The sequence below is a fragment of the Cricetulus griseus genome, chromosome 2, assembly GCF_003668045.3.
Source record: "Cricetulus griseus strain 17A/GY chromosome 2, alternate assembly CriGri-PICRH-1.0, whole genome shotgun sequence".
Taxonomy (NCBI): domain Eukaryota; kingdom Metazoa; phylum Chordata; class Mammalia; order Rodentia; family Cricetidae; genus Cricetulus; species Cricetulus griseus.
The window spans coordinates 81,859,399-81,885,084 of record NC_048595.1 but is presented as its reverse complement, the minus strand read 5'-3'; the positions used below and the strand labels follow the sequence as shown (position 1 = coordinate 81,885,084).

The 25,686-nt window shown below is 41.6% G+C and overlaps 1 protein-coding gene across 2 annotated transcripts in view; it reads right to left on the bottom strand.

The window, feature by feature from the left end:
- Positions 1-25,686, bottom strand: part of Tnc (tenascin C) — a 63,868-nt gene that overhangs the window by 25,570 nt on the left and 12,612 nt on the right. Inside the window, exons 8-14 of one of the 2 annotated variants that reach the window (XM_035439844.1) lie at positions 25,394-25,483; positions 23,533-23,796; positions 16,816-17,088; positions 16,033-16,305; positions 12,832-13,104; positions 10,294-10,566; positions 1,476-1,748 (exon numbers count right to left, since the gene is read on the bottom strand). In XM_035439844.1, the coding sequence (XP_035295735.1) occupies positions 1,476-1,748; positions 10,294-10,566; positions 12,832-13,104; positions 16,033-16,305; positions 16,816-17,088; positions 23,533-23,796; positions 25,394-25,483 (1,719 nt within the window). The remainder of the gene's footprint in view (positions 1-1,475; positions 1,749-10,293; positions 10,567-12,831; positions 13,105-16,032; positions 16,306-16,815; positions 17,089-23,532; positions 23,797-25,393; positions 25,484-25,686) is intronic. The other variant, XM_035439845.1, reaches the window with a different exon arrangement.

Sequence of the window (25,686 nt, the reverse complement as noted above, 5' to 3'; positions counted from 1 at the left end):
ATCAGCAGTCCATAAACCTCCTTCCTGGTGGGATATCAGAGTGCAGCGATGCCTTGGACAGAGTGTCCTGAGATACTGGGAAAGAAAATCATTCCATATTAATAAGTCTAGTAGGACAAGGACAGGGGAAACATTGAGTTGACACATTCAATACAAGACAAGCATACTCTTGCATCTGTGAGTTTTGTCTAAAAGTAACTGCATAAAACCACATCTGGACTTAGCGTTGGCCCCTCCCATGCATTATTAAACAAGTTCAAAGCTATAACTTGTTTACATTTGCTCTTTCTTCCAGTGGCTGAGTGCCCATCGTCTGTGAGTGCCTTTTCTTTTCTTTTTGAAAAGACAAATAAACCAACTTTAATGATCTGTGGAACTGTCCCAAGTGATTCTAATGATTATATTCCCCTGTAGCCTGAGCAAAATAACTTAAAATATTCTGGTCTTTTGGCTTTGTTAACAGGAGCTGTTATACAGAAGAAAGCTGCTGTTCTTTACTTTCTTTTCTGTCAATTTTATTTCCTTGCTAGTTTAGTTATTAGGTAAGTGTTATGTGGTAGAATGAGGCTTGGGACCTCTTGAAATATATTTACACATCCTTTGTACCCAGGGTTTCATTTTGACAACTAGACAAAACTCAAGGTCAAAATAAATTTGAAGCTGGGTTTCCCAAAGTGTGTTCCTAACGAACTATTCCTGCTTTATCACTTTCCTTTACAAAGCATTCCTTGTCAAAGAAGTTTGGAGAATACTGTTCCCTGCTAACACACAATAAGATATACCGAAAAGCCTGTGTGGTCAAAGATCCTGTTTCCAAATTTATCTCAAAATGAAATGTCATCAAATGAGGTCTGTGAAGAGTCTCTAGATCTTGTCTTCTCTAGAAATACTTTGGGAAACACAGATTTTTGACTGTTAAGCTGGTTAATGTGATATTTCCATAGGAGGTATTAGTCTTGAGAACATTATGAATTTAGTCTGTGTTGGACAACCTCTCTGATATTAGTTTTTATACAAGACCAGTTTAATAAATTTCATTTAGTTTCCAATGGTAAGATAACTAGGTAAGTTGGTTAAGATCACAGGATGAGATTTTGAGATAGCAAAGATTTAAAATATTTTTTCAAAATATACTCATTGGTATATTTCTTTTGAGAAGGCTGAAATGTAGCTGGGAACCAGCCAGGATGAACACAAAGGAAGGTCAGTGGAGTAAGCTTGTAAGAGATATGGGCAAGACATGGACTAAAGGACTTGGAACATTGAAGGGAAACATTTCGACCTTCTCCTTTCTATGATGGGAGGAGCAAGTACTCATTAAATGTTTGAAACAAGGAAAAGCATGAAAGAACAAGTCACATTTGTGGATTAAATGGGGAATACAGACAAAATGTTAAAATCACAGTGATCCTGTAGACAGACTACATGAAAAGGGACCAGGAAGAGGAGAGTATGGCTCTCTTGAATTGAAATACCTGTAACAGCCTCAGCCCTCAAGGGCTTGGTTTGGTGCCCTTGGGTGAAGCCAGAGACCAGGACCTCATAGCCAATACCGGTTATGAGGCCTCTAAGCTCCAGCTTCCTCTGGGTTCCTGAAAGTGTGAATTCCTGGGGGTCCAGCAGCTTCCCAGAATCCACCACCGTAACTACAAAGCTGTCAAAGGCATTCTCCGATGCCGTCCAGGAAACTGTGAACCCGTAGGGATTAGTGTCGGAAATGGTTAAATTTTCCAGAAGGGGCAAGGCCTCTGAAAGAAGGGGGAGTGAAAATGACTCAGGTTAGCAGCACTGATTTGTCTAGAGCAGCCCGTGACTCCAAGAACACTGACAGACTCTCAGTCAATCATCCCATGAGTGAATACCCATGACTGCAAGAAGACTGACAGATTACCAGTCAATCATCCCATGAGTGAATATCCATAACTCCAAGAACACTGACAGATTCTATGTCAGTCATCCCATGAGTGAATATCCATGACTCCAAGAACACTGACAGAGTCCCAGTCAACCCATAAGTTAATACACATGACTCCAAGGAGACTGATAGATTCCCAGTCAATCATTCCATGAGCTAAATGCTCAGAAAAGGAACATTTAATAATAATGTATTGGGTACCTGATAGTGTTATATAGAGTGATTTTTCTCAACAAGACAGTGTAGTAAGTATCACTCCCACTCATAGATTAAAAAAAAGTTTCTAAGTGGTAGAATGAGTTGGCTCAAATCTCACCCTAGCATGTGATAGAGCTAAGTTTCAGCTGAGACTAACCCAGGCCATGCACTTCTCACTATAGAAATATGACACCCTGTGTCAGTTTGGGACCTTTATCTATCTTTTTTTTTTTTTTTTCTGTTCTTGGTTCTGAAGCAAATCAGATTTTTTTATTGTCGTTGCAAGCATACTTCCTTTTTAGTACTAAGATATTTTATATCTTACTCTGGTTCATATTTTGAATCCAGTCATTTGGGACAATTAGTGAGCAACCCAGCTTCACAAGCTGGGATCACAGGAACAACCAGTAAGATTTGTTGTGTTACTGTTTGTCCAAATTAACAGTTTATGTTTATAATCCAGGAATAGAGTCTAAGGCTTGACAACCTTTGTGCTGTTTATTTTTCTGGGTGTCCTGTTATCATGCTTTGTTTTTCCATTCATCAAATATCTGTGTCCCAGACACACTTATTTCCTAGTTGCCAATGGGTCATTTCACACACTGCTTAGGCTTCCCAATGAGTGATCTTATGGTAGCCAAGTTCCTGAAAATAACTCCTAGTTGAGAAAGCTGCACATTCTTGATCCAGTGTAGCATAGTGAATGATACTGTAATGGAGGGGTGGCCACCTGCCTGCTAACCTTCATTACACTGATGGGAAAAGAAAGACTCTTTCAAAGTTCCAGATCTAGTACATGGGTAAGCTGGAATCCAACATAGGCTTCTTGCTCTGAATTCAGTATTCTTTCCACATCCTCAGCCCATCAGTGCTGGCACATTCTGAGACATAGAGAAGACTAGGGGAGAAGCCCAAATGTATCCTCTCTACTACAACGGCATATAGCCATGCTGAATCTATCTGCTCTATATCAAAAGGGAGAGGGGTAGGAAGTCCATGTTCAAATCTGCTTTAGCAGAGTTTAATTTAGAACTTCCTTCCTTCCTTCCTTCCTTCCTTCCTTCCTTCCTTCCTTCCTTCCTTCCTTCCTGTCTTTCTTTTTTCCAGCTAAAATTCCAGGGATGTAAAGAATATGTTTAAAAAGAAGTCATTGGTATCTGCATAAGTGAATGAATGCCTTCATCCAGAAACAGAGACTTAAATATTGCTGTGACTTGGACTTCCTGTGCTGATGTGGAAGTAGTTAATGTTTATTTTGTGAGATTCTTTTCTTTAATGAGAAGATTTCCCAAGAATTGTAGCTTTATCAAAGCAAAGATGAAAATTTATTTACTGTTCAAACAGTCTTGGTTTGTAAAACAAAGGTCTCAAATGTTGCTTTTGTTTAGATAAATGCTGACTTTCTTTTATAGCTGCCTCTGTAGCTCTCTGCCATTAAAACAGTGAATTCCAGAGAAAACAGGTTACTTTCAGGCTAACTAGTCAGTCAAATGCTAGTCTTCCCCTGACCCCCCCCCCCGGTCTTTCCTATTCATTTTCTTTTCTTTTTTCTTTTCTTTTTTTTTTGTTCTGCCTCTTTCAAAATGTGGAGTTTTTTCACAGTATGGATTAGCAAAAACAATAATGTAACTGGATCTTGCTTCCTTCCTGAGTGCTTCTGCTTCAGCTTCCCTCTCTTCTCTATGTTCTGTGGGAGGTCCTCAGAAGGTGACAAGTAAGGGCCTGATGGGACCTGTGTACTTGGGATAATAAGACTCTCCTCTCACACACATTTGATGATTGAAAAGCAAAAAAAAAAAATAACCATTTAAAATCTCATGCTACACACCCAATGTTCTACTAAGAGGAGGTTGTAATGCATGTTTCTATTGTTTCATATGGGCTTGTTGGTTCTTTTAGCTCTTTATGTGCAGGGATGAGGAGAAAAACTAAGACCTTACTCATGCTGGGCATGACTTTACCACTGAGCTACACCCCAGCCTTGTTTACTTTTAACAAGACCACTTTACTTTTCAGAAACAACAGAGGGACACAGCATGGATAGAATATCTAGAGGATGCCAGGCAGTGACATTTCACCCATGTCTGCTAGGTTCCCAGTATAGGTACCCAGGAGCACCAGTGGATACTCTCTTCCCTAATAAAGAAATTGAGGTTTCACAGAAGCAGCTGACCTGAACAAGGGGGAGCTCATGGTCCCCAGAATGATAGCTGGGAAACCAGCATGGGACTGATCCAGACCCCATGAACGTGGGTGTCAGTGATGAGGCCTCAGAAATCCATGGGGCCTCTTGTAGCAGATCTGTACTTATCTCTAGCATAGGAATGAACTTTGGGAGCCCATTCCGCATAAAGGGATACTCCCTCAGCCTAGACACACAGGGGAAGGCCTAGGCCCTATCCCAAAGTATATGACAGACTCTGAAGATCCCCTATGGAAGGCCTCACCCTCCCTGGGGAGCAGAAAGGGTCTGGGTTAGGTAGGGTGTTAGTGGGGGGCGGGGGGAGGAGGGGAGGGAGAGGGAACTGGTATTGACATGTAAAACAATCTTGTTTCTAATTTAAATAAAAACTGGGAAAAAAAAGAAATTGAGGTTTAAATAAATTTGCAACTTGCCAAGACTATGTTGGCAAGATGATGTGAGAGAGGTTTAGAAATCAATCAGGCTTGCTCCCAGCTACCATAAATATTTATTTAGCTATGCTCACATATCTCACTTATAGTAATTTAGACTCTAGGAGGGACTGGCTTGGTAACGACAGTTGACAACATCTGTCACCTGAAAGTTACCCTTATCAGAAGAGAATTTGTAAGAATTTTTTGAGGTTTGTCAAGTTAGAGATTTGCTTTTCTATACCATTGACTCAGGTAAGTTCAGGGCAGAAAATAGGCATTATGTCTTTTGTGATTCAAAGAAATTTCACAGGTCAAATTTAATAGTGGGTAAAGTTTTGCATTGACCTGCCTTCTTAGGTTGAATTTGTCAGTTTGTTGTGTTTGGCTGTTTTGAGTAAGATTTTGTGTGGCTTGGGGTTGATTTTGTTATGACAAGTTATAGTATTTGCAGGACTTCTAGCATATTAGGATAGGCACTTTGTATCCTACCTGCCACAATTTTTGGACATAGACTTCACTCTTTATTCAGACTCTCTGTGCTATGGATAAAACATCCTATAAAATGGGCCCAAAGATTCCTGAAGCTCTATGCAAGAGTGAAGAGTTCCCACGAGGGCCTGTGACTGCCCACTCATTCTCGGGAGTGGCATTGCTTTTCAAGGTTAGAAATTTATATTTGGTGTCTTTGCATCAGTGGAAAATGTGGCAAATACAATATATATATATATATATATATAATATATATTATAATAAGAAGGGAATTTTGTCATTATTGATTCCATAGGTAAACCTGGAGGACAGTAAGTGAAATAATCCAGGCATAGGAAAAGAAAGTACTTCATTATCTCCTTGTTATGGAGAATCTAAATAAATTGAACTGATGAAAGTAGAGAGGAGATCAATGGTATAAGAGGCTAGGGTTGGCCAATTGCCATCGGTCAAAAGGTACAAAGTTCAGTTGTACAAAAGGAATAAGCTTGAATGAATTATTGCATAGAGCAGTGGCCTCAGTTAATAATAAAATTTGGATGTCCCAAAATTGCTGGAAGATTAAAATTTAAATATCCTCATCACAAAAGGCAGATATAGTAATTGATTTGCTTTAGTGATTTACAATATATACATATGTTAAAACATCACTTTACACCATATATATAAACTTGTAACACACACATATATGAACATAACCTGTAGGTTAAAAATAAAGACCTTTACATTTGGAGTCAAGACTATGTTTAGGATTGGATTTTTCCTTTTATAATGCCTATATCCTTTCCCCAGAATCCAAAACAGATAATGAGAACCTTTGAATACCTGTTACAACAATGGCAGTGACAGGTCTGGTGGAGTCACCGGCCCAGGTGGTCCCTGTTACACTGACATCATAGGCAGTGTTCTCCACCAAGCCCATGATGTGAGCTTGCTGTGCATCTCCTGGGACTGTGAGCTGTTGAGACTCATGCAATGAATGAGTATCGCTCACATTGATAGTAATCTTTGCAAAAAGCCCAGCTTTTGTGGTCCAAGACATGTTGAAGCTGTCAGGAGTAATATTGCTAAGGATTAGCATGCCCAACTGTGGTTCAGGCTCTGAAGGGAAGGAACATGGGCAGAAACAAAGAGAGAGCTGTTAGAGGAAGTAGTAGATTTCTTCATAATTTTACCGTTGAGTTTGAATGTATGTATATATCCAAACATTTGCAGAAAAAAAAGAGAGAAAGAAGAATCTTGGGCAGTATCTTTGCTTGCATTGACTGTATGACTAAGAAGTTATTGCTCTTTTTGCAGATGTTCATTTAAAGTATAAGAGCTTCGGCAGTCATTTGTGAAGGAAAGTTAACCAGCCATCAGAAGTACAGATAGGACTCATATAAAAGGTAATGTGGCTACATTTCCCCAAATCTCTGAGGTCCACAGCCTTCCAAGATGTCCCAGGGAAAGACAGCTTTGTGATGAAGTGTCCACCATAACCAGAGACCATTTTCTTTTACTGGGGCACACTTCCTTCCAAAGGCTTTGATAAGGCTTGTTCTTTAAATAAATCTATGCAACCTCACTCACCCCCCTTAGTGACCAATGGATTCCCTATTTTATGGATGGCTTCAAGTTCCTCAACAAGCTACAGTCCCACTGAATATATTTTAGAAAGTGCTACTTGGGGTTTCCTTAGTGTTCATCTGACCTTATATAGATGCACAAATTAAAGGCTAACCTCCACACTTATGTAGAATTTCTTCAAGGGCATTGGAAACTTAAATGTATGCATAATAGGAAAATCCTTACCTCACCTCAAATGCTATGAAAATGAAGATGGTTTCTATTAATAAATATCTGGCAGGTGCAAAAGCTGTAGGAAACTTAAAGTTAAGCACTGAATTCCTTGATTATGGAATTTACTTAATGGGCCCTTTGCAAAAAGGGAATTCTGTTTAGGCAAAACTTGTCTTGTCCCTTAAACCGTCAGTGACAAGCAACTCATTTAATATAATAGCCCTGCACAGCTAGTGCCAAGTGAGATGTATATGGGATAGGACTTCTAGTCATTTATTAAGTGATACTATGAGAAGTAAGTCAAACCAGGTTTCATTTTAAAGACAAACAGTAGTCTTAGAAGATGGAGCTATTCATAGGATTTAGGGTGGGAAAGAGGCAGACTATTTTTTTCCACGCTGGCAGTTGTTTCACTTCGATGCCAATATTTGGAGATAAGAACGGGCTCATCTGAGTAAATTTTAACTGCAAAACTACATGGCGTAAATGCTACAAGGTCTCTAAGGATCAAACCAATCTGACTGAGAAACAGCTTACAGCCATAGCACTGGCATGGCCTTTTTCCCCCGTGTCAATTTGAGGTGCTGATAATGCTATAGTTTCCACTACCACACTGACATTTTTTTTCAGCCACAGAGAGGATAAGATCCTCCAGATGGAACTCAGTTCTCCACCATCTTTTGCTGTAGAAACAATCTCCTGAATTAATGATGCAGTCTGTAACTCTTCTCATGTGACTGTAAGAAGATTGGCAGTGCCAATGCATTCATCAGAGAGATGGGGGCTTTGGTTCCTGAGATTAGTGTTACCTTCATTCAATGCCCAGAGGATGAAATCACACTGAAATGTGAGATGTAAGACAAATCCCAGGAAGAGAATGCTAGTTAGAGTGTGTTCAGTGCTCCATGCAAACAAGGGACAGCTTTCTCCCACCTCTTCTAACCCTTACAAACACTTCCTCGACATGCTGTCTGCTTCCAAGAGAGACAGGCATGTTTAAAGATTTAGTGCTCTGAATATTCACCACATGCACTGCAATTTTGACAAAATGATGGGTGGAAAGGAAGTTCTCATGCTTCAGAACAGACAACAGTGGGTGACAGTGCATGCTTAACAGACTCGATGTCAAAAGAGAGCAAGCAGCCTGTTGTCAGGAATCCAGAGAAATGAAAATCGCAAGAACAAGACGGCCATGACTAGGTTTTCAAATGAGGCCTTTTGGTTGCAGTTTAGGGCCTCTTCTTAATATTCTAAAGGCCCTGATATATAAATTCCTGGCAGATGGAAGGAAACTGTAGATTGCTGTGACCTTAAACATGCAGACCTTCCATTGAGTGAGACACATGAGACTTTGATTAGAAAGACCACAAACAGATGAGTATGGCTACTATGAGGAAAGACAACTTAAGAGTGGAGGAAAAGATGGGTTAGGAATTGAAAGAAAACCAGTCATGTTAACTCAAATACAAACAGAGCAACTCCAGATGGGAGAAGCTATTTAGGGAAGAACATTTAGACTCTGAAGTTCCTTACTTTGGGATGAAGTTTATTTTAAAGATGTAAATCTCTGATTAGATGGTTTTTTATAAAATTAAGAAGGATCTGGTAGAAGTACAAGGATGAAAAATGGGCGGCAGGTGAATTTTAAAATGTTGCTCAGAAGGGATCAATGGAGACTGAAGAACCCCAATAGCAAGTGCTTTTGGCAGTATGGACCACCAGGATCTGAGCATTCTGCCTGCCTATCAGCCTGTGCAGGCAAATGGTATAATTAGAAGAAAACTTGCTTCTAGGGATGGCAGATTTCAGGATGACTCAAGACAGAGTATGATCAAAACAACTGACTTTTGTATGAAAGCTACTAAGGGCAAACTCCTGAGGTCATATTTGAGGTACAGATGTGGCTAAGAAGAGAACTGTCTATGAAAGTGATTATATATGAAAATATGTTCATCCAAATCACCAGTATAGTCAAAATTAAAAGACAGAAGACTAAATCCTTAAGGTTTAAGACTCCTTTCAGATAAGGAATTGTTCTTTGTTGAAAACCAATTCAAACCAAGTGTATATGGTCAACTGATATTTGTCCCTTTTATTTTATTATACTTTAACATGAATGGGCTGAGGACCAAGTACCTCTGGCTTCCTTTTTCTAGGGACAACTCTGATAACAATTTGAAGTCTAAAATAGCATATGAATGAAGTCTCTGTCAATCATTGGTAGCATAAGTAGAAGGTAATTTTGATGCTGTAATACGAATCCTTTTCTTGGGTTCCCCAGAACTTGGACCCTTTTTTGTGAACTATAATGAAAAAGCTGCATTTCTTAAATATATATCATATAAGCATGTATATATAGTTACACATATCTAAATATATTATATATTATATGTAAACATATATAATATATTACATACCAATATAGTACATATGTATGTAAATATATATGCATAATATATAATTCTAGTGTGGGGTGTACTAATTTAACTCTAAGAAGAATGTATTGCCTAAAATGTGCTAAAAATACTGCTAGAGTGGACAAACCTTTTCTCCCTAAATTCACAGATGATTCCTTCTTACTGAACAATGGAATCATCTGGCACAGAACCCATGCCATGTTACTAGATACCTGGAGCAAGAACAGTTTGCTTCCTTTGGGACTCTCCTTATTTGAACACAATTATTATCTCCATTTTGCTATGTGTTCTGGACAGAGGACATCTTTTCCTCTACAGCTGGTATTTAAGTTGAGGTGATGAATATGGTGTGACTATCTCCTGCTTATCTGATGAATTAGCTACTTTTTCTTTTCATTTTCCCAGCTGGAGAAAAAAAGCAACAATCAAACAGAACACTATTGACAATTTCCTTAAATCACTACGATAATTCCGTATGAAGCTGTTTAAGACTCTAGGGAGAAAAAGAACTCAGGATAACAAAAAATTTAAATTTGACTGGAAGAGAATCTTTGCAAGCCCAGGACAATCCTCATGAAAATTTTGAAGTAACCAAAGGGGAGAGTTCCTTTCTTCAAATGCTGTATGGCAACCTGGATAAAGTGTCATACTATACTTACAGTGATCTGCTTATGATAACACAGACACATGGATTCATGCAATTGTACCAATTAGGGTCTGTTGGAAGAGAGTTTTGTTAGGCAATGTCACATTCCAGCAACCTAGGAAAGCTAGTATTCCATGGCTTGTACCCCAGTGGCCAAAGAAATGAAGTGGCTCCATCCTGTTGACAAAGACTGTGGAAAGAATGTCAGAAACTAGAGAATGCTCAAGTACCTGTGGTAGCTGTGGTACTGATGGTTTTGGTCCGGATGCTGGGAGCAATTCCAGAGAGGTAGACAATGAAATCAGTACTAGGGGGAAGCCCTGAGATGTGGGCAGTTCGTTCAGCACCAGATATGTTATGCTCTGCCATCTGCAGCAACCTATTGGAATCAATAATTTCAATAGTAAACATGTCGAAGATCCCATCAGTCGCTGTCCAGGAGAGATTGAAGCTCTCAGGAGTTACGTCAGAAACATTCAAGTTTCCAATTTCAGGTTCTTTGGCTGAAAAACGAGAGGGTAGAAGAAAAGAAACAGTTTGATTAGTTGTTTGGCTGTGTTTTGTGGAGGTGGTTAATAGAACCATGCCTGGGGAGAAAGATTTGATAGTTCAGGGTTACAGTGAGATAAAGCGATGCTACTAGTTAAGTCAGTGCCAATGAAAGAGAAAAGGGTTTCATTAAGAGAAAAATGAACAAAGAAAGGTAAGGCTGTTAGGTTTTTCTGCTTTGCATTTGCCACTCATGGTCAGGCCTGGCAAGACACTTCAGGACAGGAGATGGGCTGGCTGGTCTCAGTGGAAATGGCTTCATCTTGTCTCCAACAGCCCTGCCTCAGGGTCATTGGCCATCAGTCAAAAGATATGAGGGCTGACAGCTTCTAGGCTCTTGAGCTGTGCTCAGGGACCAAGATTGCTTGCATTCCTGCGTTAGCCATTCTTTGCTTTGATAGAGTGCCCATCTATCTATATGGGTGCTAAGTAATTCTGACACCATGGGCCTCCCTGGGTGGGACCTTGAGGCTTCTGGTTTTGTCACTTGAAAGGATCCACCCATCTCTCAGTGTAACTCTTGACAATTTTTTAGACTTTAGATAAGGGACAGCCAGCTGTTCTCATCATCTGTTAAAATAACATGTTCTCTCTTCCCTGTGTCTCTGTGGGCCAAGAAGGCTAGTCCTTCATTGCCAGCCAAGACAGCTGAGCCAAGCAGTTCAGACAGCCATTTTAGCCAAGAAATAATACTTTGCCTAAGAGACATCCAGCCAGTGCTTTTGCTTTTCTGAGAGGTAGCAATATAGCACACACAGTGTGCGCATGGGAGGTGTTTGTGAAACTAGTAAAATCTGTGCGGTGAGGAGTAAGACTCCTGATCTCAGAGACACAGATGAGTTACAGCCCTTCCCCTCCACAGACTAACTCAACAGAGAGAAGAATGTTGCTACCATAAAACAGAATACAGATGACATCCAAACCGCAAGATCTGCAGGAAAGATCAGAAGTGGTGGGTGATTGCTCTGCCTTCTGGGAAGGAGTGGTTTGTGGATGTCAGACAAGAGCCCATAGGAACATTCAGGAAAGCCTCAACTGCGACCTCTGGGCATTCTGAGGTCACTGTCCACACAGTGGTTCCTGTGTTTGGGGTATGCATCAGTGCCAGTGCTCTTAGTGACTGAGGCAAAATCGTAGAGCTGTACTTTTGAATAAACAAAGATGTGAAGATTTTCTGTAAGAATGTAGTCACAGTGACTATATATAAAGGGGAGGCAGCCTCTTGGAAAACAACTCATCAGGGCACACCATAAGACAAGCCAGGGAAAACAGGATTAGGGAGGGCTGTTCACTTGGGCGGACTCCCAGGGATCATTGAATGCTTTATAACTGGAATAGTGTGATGAGTAAACCAGAATGCACCACTGGTGTTGGGACTGGGAACTTGCTACTTGAGCACCAATGCTTCAAGAAACAACTCTTGATTCACAGAGTGAAAGGGGGAAATCAGCATTTTTATATTTATAGCTTGGGAGACTCTTTCTCTGATGGCTACTGACTGCCCTTCTGCTAAAAGACACTCTCTTTGGTATATTCTCCAGTCATAACTGTATGATGCTTCCTTTCTTTGGTCAGCTATTTAGTAATTTGGTATTCTAACAATGACTGTATCTGAGAGAATTGCCTACAAGAGGATAATTCAGTTCTTTTGTTCTGCTCACAATGTTTACAAGAGTCATTGGTTAAGTGTAAGCACTGTAGGACCAATCTCCAGGAGGGATTTTGAAATAGTGCAGCATCATTTTTGAACAGCAAGAGTCTCTAAAATAAATTATCTGTACTCTATCAGAATTCATGTGTGGGAAGATGGGCCTTTTCTTTGTCAGGCTTAGAGATGGGAATAAAGACCAACAGGCCATTTCCCCAAAGACCTTTATGCAGAGACGTCATTGCAGGATTGACCAGGTAAATCATGAGAGTGGGTGTTGGAGGCTAGAAGGGGCAGTATCTTACTCAGCTTGTCATTGCTGTGGCCAAGGCATTGGGATGAAGGACTAGTTCACAGAGAGGGCTCACAGAGAGCATGCATCATGCATGGAAAGGATTCAGCCATAGAAAAATGCTAATTTTCTTGCCATCTCTTGAAAGAGAGAGAGAGAGAAAAGAGAGAGAGAGAGAGAGAGAGAGAGAGAGAGAGAGAGAGAGAGAGAGAGAGAGAGAGAGAGAAACAGAGGGGAGAACACAGGGAACCATGAAGATGTGGGCATGGGAAAAGATACCTGTGGAGGCGTCAGCAGAGAGCATTGGTGTTCTATAGCCCTGGATCACCCCATAGATGGAGACTCTATAAGGAGTGGCAGCCTTGAGGCCTGGGATTTCCATAGCCCTGATGCTACCGGGCACTGTGAGGTTCTGAGCAGCCTCCACATTGTTGGCCTCCTGCACCTGGATAACAAAGTGCTCATAGGCCAGATCGTCTGTGGTCCAGTTGAGTATGAGGCCATCCCAGCTGACCTCAGTCACTGATAAGCCTCCCAGATGAGGGAGCTCCTCTGAAGAAGGCAGAGAGGTTTTTGTCAGTGCTGCAAACTGAGCAAGAAAGCCAAATGCCCCACAACCCAACTCCAGGAAAGCAAAAGGGGAGAGAAAGAATGTTTTCTTTTGGTTTTGGTAACTCCTGGTCTCTGCGTGCTTTTGTATTAATATTTTGCTAATCTGGTTATAGTTTTGTTGAAGAGTTGAAAATAGTCAGGAAGGGACAATTTGCATCCTGTCTCGGTGAAGGGCAGAAACATGGAAGTCTCCAGGAATGCACAGCCTGTGGCTAAAGGCAAGAGGGAAAAGGATGGGATTGGGGAGGGGTAAGAAAATAGGAGTAGTTAAAAGCACAGGATTTGGCAGTCCAGAGACCTGGGATAGAATTCTGACACAGATATTGGCAAGTTGTGTCATCTTGGGCATCTTGCTTTCTCTCTGAGCTTTCAGTTTTAAAAAGAAATGATAGTACCATCTAATTAGGTTCTATGATAGTGACATGTTATTTATCAACATCTTTATATCATGTTTATCTGCTGCATGGAAGATTTCACTGGGAAATTCCACTTATTAAAGGATCTGTGCACCTTCAGACCAAGGCTTGCAGACTACAAGTACAGGTCATCAGCAACCCCCACCCAGATCGTACATCCCAGAGGCTCTGTACTTTAGCTCAACACAATACAGGAATTAAGGCAAAATGATAACCTGGCCAGCTTAGGTAAATTATTGTTATCATCTTCCTTATATCTGGCATGTGTGTACTTCACAGCAATGGCCAAATTTACTGTGTGTGTGTGGGGGGGGGTTAGGCTGGAAAACTGATGGTTTGAATTGGGTAATTTGGTGGCATTATCAAAACAGTAGGCATGCAGAGAGGGGCCAGCATCAAAACTTTACCACCACACATCATTACAGCCTACTTGAAATCTATTTCTGGACCCCTTATGAATAATAGCAGATAGCTTTCTGTGAGACATGGAACAGCATATTTTCAAGGAACAAATTGCTACGAATTGCTTTTCTTCAGCTTAAATGAAAACCATTGAACTTTAATGCATTGCTTTTCCTTGGAAATGTTCTTGCCCCATGGGTCTTTCATAGAGAGAGTCTTGGATAATGTCTGCACAAGATGACTAGATCACTTCCCAGCTCTGAAGAGGTCCAACTAGGAATTGGGTATCAGTTTGTGCCTCTGAGGGCAATAATGAAAATATTTCTCTAGAAATTTCTGTTTTCCTGTGATGGAAACCTGCTGCCTCTGCTATTCCTTACCGTGGTTAGCTTTACCACTGTGGTGGCTATTCTTGGTTGTCAATTGACTACATCTGTAATAACTAAAACCCAAGCAGCTGAGTACACCTGTGAGGGATTTTTTTTCCTAAATTAAATCATTTGAAGTTGGAAGACCCAATTTTAATTCTGATCTTTTGGGGTGGGAGGATCCAGCTTTCATCTGGGCCACCCCTTCTGCTGGCAGCCTGTATAAAGCACATGGAGGAAGGAAGTTTCCTCTCTGCCTGCTTGCTTTACTCTCACTGGCAAATCCATCTCTTCACTGGCATTACAGCCTACTTCCCCAGGATTCTAGTGTATACTAAAGGCCGGCTGAGACATTCAGCCTCATATACTGAACCATTACTATATTCTTCGACCTTCTGGTGATAGACAGCCACTAGTGAATTACAGTCTGTAAGCTATTCTAATGAATTCCATATATATAGTCATTCTATAAGTTCAATTCCTCTGGAGGACCCTGAATAACACAACTATAAACTTAGTTGTTCACTGTTCAACACTGGCTGAATGGTAGACACTTTGTCAAGTGCTTTCAATTCTTAGTTTAACTATTTCTCACAGCAGGGTTCTAAAGCAGGGATATTAATTTTGTTCTGAAGATGAGAAGGCCCAGGGATACAAAGTAATATATCCAGAAATAATATTCAACCTGTAATATGGAATTTTAGCCCAGACCTGCTAAGTCATAGATCATGTCCCCTGCCAATCATATTCAGATAAGATTTCCAACCTATGAGGGATTTTTCCTAATCTAAGGACAGGCTGGCATATATCACTATATCCCTGTGATGTATGTCCCTGTGATGACCTCTACAACAAGTTTAGTGTTGAGGTCCCTGATTTTTCCATGCAGGGAGACTGTGAAGGGAACACCAGCCCTGAGGCTTAGGATTTCTGTGGAGTAAAGGCTACCAGGAATAGTAAGGTGATGAGTTCCTTTTGCTTGGCCAGGTTCCTGGACTCAAGTGATAAACTAACTGGTCATAACTCCTGTCTGTTGTGGTCCAGTCCAGTCTGAGAGAATCTGAGCTAAGCTGTCATTGTGAGGTTTCCCAGATGGAACCTCCTCTGTGTGAGTTACTAAAAGGGGATTTTAGTAACGCACCCTGGGGTTCAGGTGAGATGGGGTTTGAAGTTGGGATGAGCTGTTTGGTTGGCGTTGACTACAGATGTATGATTTACTGCAGTATTGCACATACTCCAATGGTTGGTATTAAAGCTATGTTTTTCTTCCAGCCTTTGGGATTGAAAGGCAGTGTTTAGAATTGCTCAGAACTTCCATTCCTGACACACAAATAGGGCTAAATGAAGATCTTGAGTATTTTCTTAAATAAGCTCAGATATATTTTAGTTTTCACTTACAAATTGTGCTTTCCAGCTTCCCAAGAATCTGTTACAATGAAACTTACTTTGCAAGAAAAGTCACCTGTCATTTTTGACAAAGAGGAGTAGGTAGAATTTTGCAAGGAACTGGCTACTAGGGTTAGTGCAGGACCTGCCCAAATCATGGATAAGACACTTGGCGAGATGTAGGAGTGATTCACTGGTGCTTCCCCAACATGGAAGGAACAAGCCCTGTTTACAGACTTGACTCCTCTTGAGTAGAGACAAGGGTTGGAGAAAAGGAGTGAATGAGTCTAGAATACCTGTTAAGACTTCAACAGAGAGAGGGGCTGTGCTGAAGTCCTGAGTGACCCCTCGGATGGTGATGTGATAGTGAGTGGCTGCTCTGAGCCCAGGCAGGTCCACTGACCTCAGTCCTCCAGGGACTGTGAGGTTCTGGACGGTCTGGGTCGTGTCAGCCTCTAGCACCTGAATGAAAAAGTTCTGATAGACCCCTTCTGGAGCAGTCCAGTTGAGTTTGAGGGCATCCCAGCCCACCTCAGCGACAGAGACCTCTCCCAAATTGGGAGTTTTCCCTAGAGAATGACAAAGAACGAGTTTAAACTGCATTGTAATATCCAGGGAATCCTGAACACAAACAGGCTTTATATCCCCTGAAAACATGACTTTCTTTAGAAAAACATGCACCATGCAACTTTCTAAGCTTGGGGAGGGGCAGAAGAGGGTGTAGGGAAGTATTTGTTTTTTTAGCTTATGTAGGAATTGTCCTAAATTTCAGGGAATTTAGGAATCAGCTCTGTGGCTAATTTCCTTTTGTCTGTAGCACTTAATCATCCTTAATGTAGGGTCACCATTATCACTATTATGTGGATTGTCCCAGATGATGGTTTCCATACAGCAGCAAAGTGCTGTTTGTGAAATATTAAGGTGGCCTTGGAACTGTGTCACTGGCTGGCCCATGCATCAGATCCCAGGGCACTATAACATGTGGCTGACAAGGCCATTCCAAAGTTCATGGTGTGTAATTATCCTTGGTAAGTTTCCTGTTGGGAAAAAGAAGCTTTAGGTATGAAGGTAGAAAGTACCTGTGGAAGCCTCAGCAGAGAGCACTGGTGTTCTAGAGCCCCGGGCTACCCCATAGATGGAGACTCTATAGGGAGTGGCAGCCTTGAGACCCGGGATGTCTGTAGCCCGGAGGTTGCCGAGCACTGTGAAGTTGTGAGCAGCCTCCACCTTGTTGGCTTCCTGCACCTGAATGACAAAGTACTCATAGGCCAAGTCATCCGCAGTCCAGTTGAGTCTGAGGCCATCCCAGCCTGCCTCAGTCACGGTGAGATTTTCCAGGGAAGGAGCTTGTTCTGAACAATGACAGAGACAAGGTCAATTATACTATTCTTCAAATGCTTGCCTTTGAAGAATCCAGCACATCCACTGGACAAAGGCGATGGAGTCTGTGCCAAGCTGCTGTCACTGTATTCCCAGTGATGCTGTCCCCATAAAACGCAATAAATAGGTTAGCACAGTACTGATTTTGCCTCTGTACACAGTTGAGTTTTATTTTGGAAATACATTTTCCTATTGGCAAATGTCCTAGAAATCTCTAGACAGGTGTTAGTTAGACTCCACACCCCGGTTTCCAGTTGGCAAAGTAGTTTTCACTACAATGAGCTAGCCTCAGCTGGTCTTGGGTCTCTGTCCAGTACTCTGTATTTGCATCCCCTCAGATCTGCTTAGGATTCTTTTTGTGTTGCCTTGACCTCTCCCAAAAGGACTGCTGCAGATTAGTTTGGACTTTTCAGATCAGATTTTACAAACCACTCCAGTGAAGAGTAGAGACAAGTGAATACTACTGCTAAGGCTAAACTGAGACATCTGACATGCTTTTGAAATGTAGTTCCTTGTTGGCTGAGACCTGAGAGAAGCAATTTATTAGACTCTGCTATAATTGGATGCATCATCTTTGTCTCCAGAGCACAGAAATGCAACAGTCTCCCTTGTCTGAATCTGCCTTAAGGGGGTCACTTGCTTGCACTGAGTTTAAATGACCTACAGACAAAGATCCCTCTGAAAATGGATCCTGGATATGGGAGGGTAGGAACTCCCTCTGCTCCTTTGAAAAAACAAATCATTTTTCCTGTTTACATGGCTGCTGATTTCAAATGAGCCCTACACGACCACAAAAACAGCCTTTTAAATTGAAAAAGCCAGTCTGTGAATTGACAAAGGTCATTCAGTCAGCAAGAAATACCTATTGTTTTTCTAGAATATATTTCTTTCAGTATTTTTAGAATTATTCCATATTACTAAAGTTACAATGCTTCAAATTTCTTTTTTAAATGTTTTGGCCTAGAACATGGGTACATAAACTAGGACAAACTAGTGGACCACATCTGGCCTGATGCCTAGTTTGAGAGTCAGAGGGCTGATGTCAACTTGTACATTTTGAAATCATTGGTCAAAATAGAAAATCCAAAGAATGATATTTCACAATGCAAAGAAGTCAAATGAAATTCATTTTTTGTGTGCTAGAAGTGGAGCTTTAGTGGAACATAGCCATACGTTTCACTTCTACGTGACTGATGGCTGCTTTTGTGTTGAGACACCACGGCTGAGGAACTGTCATAGAGACTGCCTGGACTCCAGTCTAGAGTATCATCTGGCCTTGTATAGAAAACATTTACTTACAACACCTGATATAGAACTACAATCTGTATATTCTTCTTTTAATGCAAATCTGTGTCTTAGAGGACATGTTCAAGTTCTTAACCACCATACATGCTTTCTATGAGGGAGACCTCAAACTCAAGGTGGTATGTATGGATTTGGGAGAAATGAAGAGGGTCAAGTACCCTTAAACCTTGTCAGGCCAGGACCAGGGTCTCCAAACACAGTTAAATCTTTGATTTGGGGTTTAAGCCAGTTCAACCTTCAGCCTGCCTTTCTCAAGTATTCTAAAAGTCCTTATGTGTAAAGATATGCAAGGCAAGATGATACCTAAGCAAAATAAAACAAAAACAGAAATCCAAGCTTCCCGTTTCTGCCTCCCCATACTGCTTTTCTTCGCTCACTTTCCTCTTTTTTTCCTTCTTCTGCTGTCTAAAACCCCTAATCAGAAACTACCTTTCTTCTCCAGATATTTATCTTAAGCCTTGTCTCTCATCATGACATCAATCATATTGTTTCCCCTGAAAAGGATTTCAAATATGAGGCTGCTTACAGCATAGTGAGAATTGCCTGAAGTGGAGGAGGAGGAAGAGGAGGAGGAGGAGAAGGAAGAAGAGGAAGAGGAAGAGGAAGAGGAGGAGGAGAGTCTGGGTCACACAGGTGAACCTGTTAAAGTGCCTACCGAAACAAAGAGAAATGGAGCCATGCATTAGAGTGCAGCTCTTCCTGATGAAACTTATTTCCTCTCTGGACTTCAGTTTTGTCTGTGTCACTGATGCTCCACCTTCATAACTCTCACACTGTTCTTTACATCTGTAACAGCAATAGGTGTGGTCCTCGGCTTCCATCTGGTTTGGCTACCCATTCTTCTACTTTCCCCCTTCTCTTTCATAGGTGCATCAGTAGAGACCTGTGATTTGTTACATGTGAGTGGTGTGTGGTCACATCTACAATGGATGCTGCTGGCAGACCACACCTGATTGGGCCACCAAACACATGCTCAAATAAGTAAAAGCTGAAACTTCCACCAATAAACTTAGATGAATGACAGTTGTGTGTGGGTGTGACAAGGGTGTGTGTGTGGGTACTCTGAATAAAGATGCATCAGTGATTGTTGAAGTGGGGACCGGAAAACTGTATGTAAATGCTGACTCTTTATTTCCAATATGAATGATGTACTTGTGGGCTCACTGCAGCATCAGCCAAGGGTTCCCATTGCCTACTTGTACCCCAGATTTCCTGGAATCCCATGATGAAAAGGCTATTGTTATTCTCTCACAGCTGTGCTTTGGAATCTACCCTCTGAACAATGTCAGTGGGGCTAGAAAATTAGAATTTCCAATCTTGTGTCATCTGTGCTCATGGTGCACTGAGCAGCTGCAGTGAGGAATTTCTGGCCATGTCTTCAGCCCTTCAGATTCCCACTGCTGTATAGATGGTGGTCACCACCTGCTGGCAGCCTGGTAGCTCTTTGTGTGTGTGAGAGAGTGATTCTCCCACAGCAAAGGGAAAGTTAAATACAAGTCGGAAGACCACAAGGCTCCAAACTCATTTTCTAGAGAAACCATACTTGAAATACAAAGTCTTAACTGCTTTGAAGCTTTCTGTTGATTCTCAGTAACTAAAGAATAAAGCTAAAGCCCCTGAACATCCACACTCTGCAGCTGTCCCCATGTTGCCATAAGCATTAGGCCCCACTGTTCTTCCACATGGGCACACAGTAGGGCCAAGCTTGTTTTGTGACTACAGAGCATCTCATGAATCTGAGTCTCACAAATGCTGTTTAACCTCCTGGAAATGAGACTGCACCATCCTCATTGTCCTCTCCTTTTGCTCTGTGAGTGAGGACTCAGCCCAATAGCACCTCTTCTGAGACTACTCTGAGCTCTTTGTGCCCCATGGCAGGTGGGTGATGGGGACCTGCCTCCCCCCTCTTCTCTATCTCTGCAGCAGTAGAACTACATCCTTTGAGTTTTGGTTCCATCTTTTTCATTGAGTTGCATTGTTTCTAGTGTCCTTCTATCCTGAATGTACCCTTATTCTGTCTGATATGCTTATAATCAGCATATTAAATAAATGTACATTGATAGGGTAAACAAACATTCAGTTTGTTCCATAGAAAATCAAAATGGCATATCAAAGCAAAATGTTCTCTACCTGAAGCTGTGGTTAGGAACAAGATTTCAGGTTTCTGTCTCCCAAATTCATGCAAGTCACTGAGGTGTCACTACTGAGTTCTGGAAATATGCTTCATGGTCCTTGGCTCTGTCTATCATCCTTTTTTTAATGTCTCTTACTGCTTACAATGAATTCATAGCCTTGGCTTTAGGTGGAATGCAATGAGAATGCAAAAGAAGAAAGAGAAGAGGAAATTAAAAGGAGAGAGAAGATGGGAGGAGGAAGAGGGAGAAGAGAATATGGCTAGCACACACCAGGTTTCTTCTGTGCTGAAAGGGAGCATGTCTTTCTTCCTACTCCTCCTCCCTTTTATCTCTTTGCTTCTCTTCCTTCTTTCATCCTCTCTCTTTGTAAAATCCATATTAGACTGACTTAAAGAATTCCAAGGGAATAATTACCTTGCCCCTCCATCCTGAAGGGTGTCAAACATCTGCTAAAGCAGAGAAGGACAAAAAGGAGAAAACAAAATGTGGTGATGCTAGCCCCAGGGCAGTCGGATCTCCACAGATGTTTGTGACACTTACCCTACTTTGGATGTGTTCCAAGTACTGCAGGCAGCAGTAGACAAAGGAAACTGTCCATACATTGTGATTTCGGGTGGGAGGAGGTCAGGGACAATGAGGTGGTTAGTGCTCACTCTCAAGTCAGTAGTGTCCAAGGAACCTTGGAGCAACAGCAGGGGTGGACTGGGTACTTTCACAGTGTTCAGAGGATGCCTTTGTTTCAAATAGCACATAAAATTCATGAGACTAGAGTGAATGCTATGTGGAAAACTGGGAGAGGAGTATAACTAAAGGTTCAAAGGCTTGGTGGTGGAGGAAGGCTCAGTGAACATACAGGATGATAATCATGTATTGGCCAAGGATGTAAGTAGTGGAAGCTAGGCCAGAGAGGCCAGACTCTGAAGGGCCACCCAGCCCATGGAAAGGTTATGCACAATTTTTGTTTCTTGTGGAGCAAGCTAGTCTTGCAGGTCGTACTATGTGTAGAAAGATTAACCATATTTTCAATATGGTGCTGTATCATGGAAGAGGCTTGTACATGGGCCATTCCTGTGTCCGGAACATGGGGGATTCCTTGGAGAAAACACATGAGGGCCACTAATTCTCTGCTTTCCCACAATATCCACATATAAGATGTGATATCTTTCTACATCTGCCTTTGACTCTAGAGATGCAGGGCTGGAGTTCCCTTCTGCTGACGGTTGAAATAATGACTCTGAGAAAGAGGATAGAGTAGAGAAGCTGGGAAGGGAGGAAAGAGGAGAGCATTTTTCTTCCTTCTTATATTTCTGATTCATTTTGTATCCCTTGGCACAATATAATAAGTTCATGTAAATCTGAATTATTAAAGTTGGTCTATAAGTTCCATCTCTTTGATTAACTTTCCCTTGCAAGCATCCCTGACAGCATCAGCCTCTCATAGCTCTGTGGGGAGCACTTCTCATTGGTCACAGAATTAACCACTGCACTCATTTCACAGGGCTAGAGACCATTCCTTGGTCTCACAAATCTCTCCATTTTCCTTAAAAATAACTGATTTACAGTGACATGTTCTGATAGGAGACAGAGTTCTCATTGCTTCTTAGAGTTAAGAATAGCCAATGGCTTGTAAGGAAAAAGGACTGATAAAATCTCTCCAGAGAGCCATGGTTTGGAGCTTTGACTCTACCTCTATTCTATTGCTTAAAACATGGATGCGATGGTGGTATTGTGGCAGCTATATTGCAACATTGACATCACTTCGAGAAAGGGACCTAAAAATGGTGGAACAGTAAGACAGAAGCAGTCTGAATCCTCAACAATTTGAAATTATTATGCCCTCTGTTGTACTATCTGACAGCAGATTCACTTAGTGGAGGGATTGACATTTGAGAATTCTGTTGTATTTTGCTGAAGATATTGATACGTAACACAGGTCCTGCAAACCATTTCTAAATTGTCCCATTGTCATTCCTCTTCAGATTACTGGGGCCCAGCTGGTGACATCCATGCTATGTGACCAACACTAATGACTCCTGAGCCCTCCTGATCTCTTTCTTCCATTGTGTTCTCTGATATTCTCAGCTTCTACCTTTGTCCAAAGACTCTGAGAAGCAATGTGGAAGTCAACCAGGCCATGCTGATCATGTGACACATTTTCCCTCTAACACCTGCACAGTGTAACATATGCAGTGGTTGCTTGTTACATGCTTGCTAATGAAAATTGAAGCTAAGACTATCATTTGCCAAACTTTCAACAATCCTGAAAACTTAATGACTAAAATTGAATGTGTCATTTCTCATAATAGAACAAAACTTTTCCCCCAGATTCTCTCTTCAGCTCAGTTCCTGAAGAAATACGATGGGAAGGAAGATTGGTGAGCAGGTTAACATGGCTGGAGGGGACTCCGGATCAGCCTAGGAGAGCTAGGAGCCTCTTCATGACTGAAAATAAAGGGGAAGTGAGAAGGATGCTGAGGCAGGCTTGGGGAAAAAGTGCTACTCTCCTGGGCTACCCTGAGGAAAACAAGAGACCTATAATAAAAAACACTCCAAGGAAGATGTCCAAACAATGACTTCCGACATCCAGGTATCTTTAAGGTAATGAAAAGTTAAGATGCCATTAGGTTAAAGAAGAGAACTAAGAAATTTAAGATGTTCCATGGAGCACACCATCCTAAGAAGAGCACTATGAGTAAGGCAAACACAGCTCTTGATGCTTCACATTCTCCCAGTTAGAAAGGCTTAACAGTTAGCTGGTCTGGGTAAAAAAAACTTGGGTTTAGCTGACTGTCAGGAAGAAAAGTCAATCTTTGAGAAAGACAAGGAAGCTGCCATTTCAGTGTGGCAGAGAGTGCTTCATGAGGAGGGAAAGGAGCATGTTTCTCCCCTGGGCATCGCATTCCAGATCAGCTGGCTGATGCAAAGCTCTGTCACCCAGAGTCAGAAGAGGGCTCAGGGGAGCTCAAGGTGACCTACCCGTGGATGCCTTCACACGTGCAGGCTTGCTCTTGTGCCTGCCCTTCTCGGCAGTGAGGAGGACAGTATATTCTTTCCCTGGCTCCAGATCTGTCAGGACATGGGAGGTGGCATCCTTTGGCAACTGGACCTCTATTGACTGGCCTGTGGGGAGGCTGTAGTTGAGGCGGTATCGATCAAACTTGGCCAGTGGTGTTTTCCAGAGTAGAGTCAGACTGTCCTGTGTGGTTTCAGATACCTGAAAGTCCCTGGGTGCATCAATTTCTGGAGAGAGAATTAGGAGGGATCTGCTTTAGGCTGCAAGGCAAAAGGGGTTGTGTAGCTGCAGGACAGATAGACAGGTGACCAACCTTTCATAGACAGGTGCCTTTACATACTACCTTTTGGAATTTGGGAGAAATTAAAATGTAGTGATTTATCCAAACTATGAAGTGCTACTTAACAAAGCACTTGCAAGAAACAGACTGTTGATCCCCAGAATGCTACAGGACAAAAGCCATTTTCAAAATATGACATCTATTTTGCTATGGACTGTAGAGTATGTTTCCTTAAAACTAATATATTGAAAACTAATGTCCAAAAGGATGCTATTCAGATGGGAGGATTATCATCAGGCCCCATGGGTAGGTTTAGTGGCCTAACCACAGAGATCCCAGGAAGACCCCAATCCCTTCTGTCACCTGAAGACACAGCAAAGACAGACACTTCAATGGATAAAGCAAAGTGCTCTCAATAGGCACTGAATTTTCTAACCCTTTAACCTTATTTCTCAGCCAAGACTGTGAGAAAGAGATCTTTTTTCTTCATAAAGCCACCTAGTCTAAGCTATTTTGTTGCTGTAGCCCAGGTGGATGGATACATCTCACTAATATTTTTGTTTATTAGCCTATTCTGTAATGACTGAGTCATCTATCCAGCCTCATTCCACTTATTTACTAACTGTGAAATGGTGAAATTACAGCTGTGATGAAGGATGCTAATAGAATTCAAGGGTTATACAGAAATGGCAAGAGGGAAGTGGCCATTGTGGGGTATTCCAACAGGGGTACCTTGAGTGCAATGCAATGATTCTGAGTCTGTTGTCTATGTCTTTACAAACCTACGCAATCTATTACTTGGAAGGAAACTGAGTGAAAGGCACAGGAGTGTCTCTAGATGATATCTCATTAACTTCACATAAGTTTCCAATTGTTTTAAAATCATAGTACACACATGAATATGTAATAAATACACATACATAAAGACAATGCATGCATTTGTATAGCACTAAATTTTGCATCCCAATGAAACCCAACCATATCTGATCTAAATCTCTCCCCCAATAGCCTCTCCTTTCCTCAAGGTGCCAGGAGAGATCTGGTGGAAGCTGATGGGAGGTAGAGGATTAGTTTTCTTTGCAAAATACAGATTTTTCAGAAATACACTTTAGGAAAGAAGCAATGATCCCTAATCCTTTAGCCCTTCCTGGTCTTCATCCAAGGCTGGCATTATAGGATACGATAAGAACTTTGGGGCTGCAGTGTCTATGTGGCTCTTTGAATATTTGCCTGATGGAGATATTTTCTCAGGTTCTAAGGGAAAACCTTCATATACATACCAGTTAAACTGGCTTATTTTAAAAGAGTATGTTGACAAAATAAAAATATAGGCATTTTATAAGGTCTGATTCCAAGTTTTCTTTCAAATTCCTGTATTCTTTTTCCTCTGTAGAGAGTTGGGATAGTTCCCGTGTGCTCCATGGTACTGGAGACCCATTTGTCCTCTGGCTTCCTACTTTTAATTTGTACATAAACTTCGCTCATCAGACCCATCTTGCCTGCTTAGTCTACTTCAGCAATGGTGGGACTCTCATGTACCTCACCTGTGGCAGCATTGATGGTTGCTGGGTCACTCTCCTTGTCTCCCTTCACAGCAGAAACACCAACGCCATATTCAGTTCCTGGCCTCAGACCTGAAAGGGAATGTGCAGATGAGGATCAGTATAGAAGAGAGCAGGGTCTTGGAGGACTATAAGGGTGACCACAGACTGGACGCTGGCCTGTGTGATTTCTGTACACCCATCAACTGTTACAAACTAATGACTCATTTACAGTGAGAGGAAAGGATTGGGGAGGAAACGATGGAAGCTGCCCTTATTTCCTTCTCTTTGGCAGC